This window comes from Pteropus vampyrus, unplaced genomic scaffold (genome assembly GCF_000151845.1).
Source record: "Pteropus vampyrus isolate Shadow unplaced genomic scaffold, Pvam_2.0 Scaffold423, whole genome shotgun sequence".
Taxonomy (NCBI): Eukaryota; Metazoa; Chordata; class Mammalia; order Chiroptera; family Pteropodidae; genus Pteropus; species Pteropus vampyrus.
Window position 1 is genome coordinate 521,371 of NW_011889204.1, and position 1,315 is coordinate 522,685.

Genomic DNA, 1,315 nt, shown 5'->3' on the forward strand with positions numbered 1-1,315 from the left:
GGGAGCCGCGGCGCCGCCTGCGGGAGATGCTGCGGGACGTGCGCGATCGGCGGCGGGCCGGCGCAGCTCTGGTCGGGGTGCTAGTGGCCGAGGCCGGGCCCGAGGACGCGGTGGCGCCGGGATTGAGGCTCCTGGAGGCGCTGCTGCGCACGGTGTTCGGCCACCAGGCGGGAGGCCCGGTGCAGGCGGCCGTCTACTGTCCCGGCCACCCTGCTTCCAGTCTGGCCGTCCAGGCGGCCGCTTGCAGAGTCCTGCAAGCAGCGGGACCTGCGCGACCAGGTGAGGGGCGCAAGAGCCGGGAGTGCATGGGCGCGGGCAGCGGCTGCGGGAAGGCCCCCAAGTTGGAACTCTTTAGGCCAGCCGCCCCCCCCCCAACCCCCGACGATGCACCGAGGTAAACTGAGGTCCCGGAGAAAAGAGGTGCCTAACACTAGGCCCCCCAGCTAGCGCAGAGCTAGCCCTGGGCAAGGGATCGAGTGTCGCGGGAGGATCCTGAATGCACAGGAGATAAACGGGCTAAGGAAAGCCGAGGGGACCGAAGGCTGGGGAGGTTGGTGGAGACGGAGTTGGACTGGGCTGGGCTGGGCATCTGGGAGCTCGGGGGAGGAGCCGGAGGGGGAGGAGACGCGAAAGCCTTGGGTTGCGCAAGCTGCAAGGCGAGAGGAGGACAGACTTGGGACTCGCGGGAGGGGGTTGCCGGTGCCCGGAGCTCCGAGGACGTTGCGTAGCTCGGGATTCGGCAGTGGAGGCTCAAGGTGGAAGCGCCGCAGGGTCAAAGGAAGAAGGCGAGGAAAGATGCAGGGACTTGGAGGTGTGGGAAAAGGGTGTGAGGGCCCGAGGGCACAAAATGTTCTAGTCCCTCTTGGCTACCCACCCAGGTTGTGCAGCCGCTGCTGTGCCTTCCTCCCTTCCCTTCCCATTCTCCTGAAGTGTGGGGAGGGGAGTGAGGGTCTTTTTTTGCTCCCATCAGTAGCGAGGTCAGACTCTTTTCCATCCTGTACGCAAGGTTTTACGGGAACTTTCCCAGCGTCCCAGGATTAAAATACGCACAAGAAGTGCGGCTGGATCTGGCAAAGCTGGAAGATGCAGGAGCGTTTCTTGCACTCCCTGCTCCCCGCACCTCACCCCAGTACCTGCTCTTCCCCAAGCCCTCCAGCCTCCTCCCCTCCAGCCTCGCCCAGTCCTTGCTAAAGAGATAATGGAGACGGGTTGTGCTCTGCCTCGCTGGGCACTGATGTGTTAGGGAGCCACCGGGAGATGCGAGACTTGTGGCGCGCGGGGGAGGCGGGGGTGGGGGGCGGCTTTTCTAGCAAAG

At 65.2% G+C, this 1,315-nt stretch overlaps 1 protein-coding gene across 1 annotated transcript in view; it reads left to right on the forward strand.

The window, feature by feature from the left end:
- Positions 1-1,315, forward strand: part of CUNH2orf72 (chromosome unknown C2orf72 homolog) — a 19,836-nt gene that overhangs the window by 8,255 nt on the left and 10,266 nt on the right. The window contains exon 2 of the mRNA XM_011381041.2: positions 6-279. Coding sequence (XP_011379343.1) covers positions 6-279 — 274 coding nt within the window. The remainder of the gene's footprint in view (positions 1-5; positions 280-1,315) is intronic.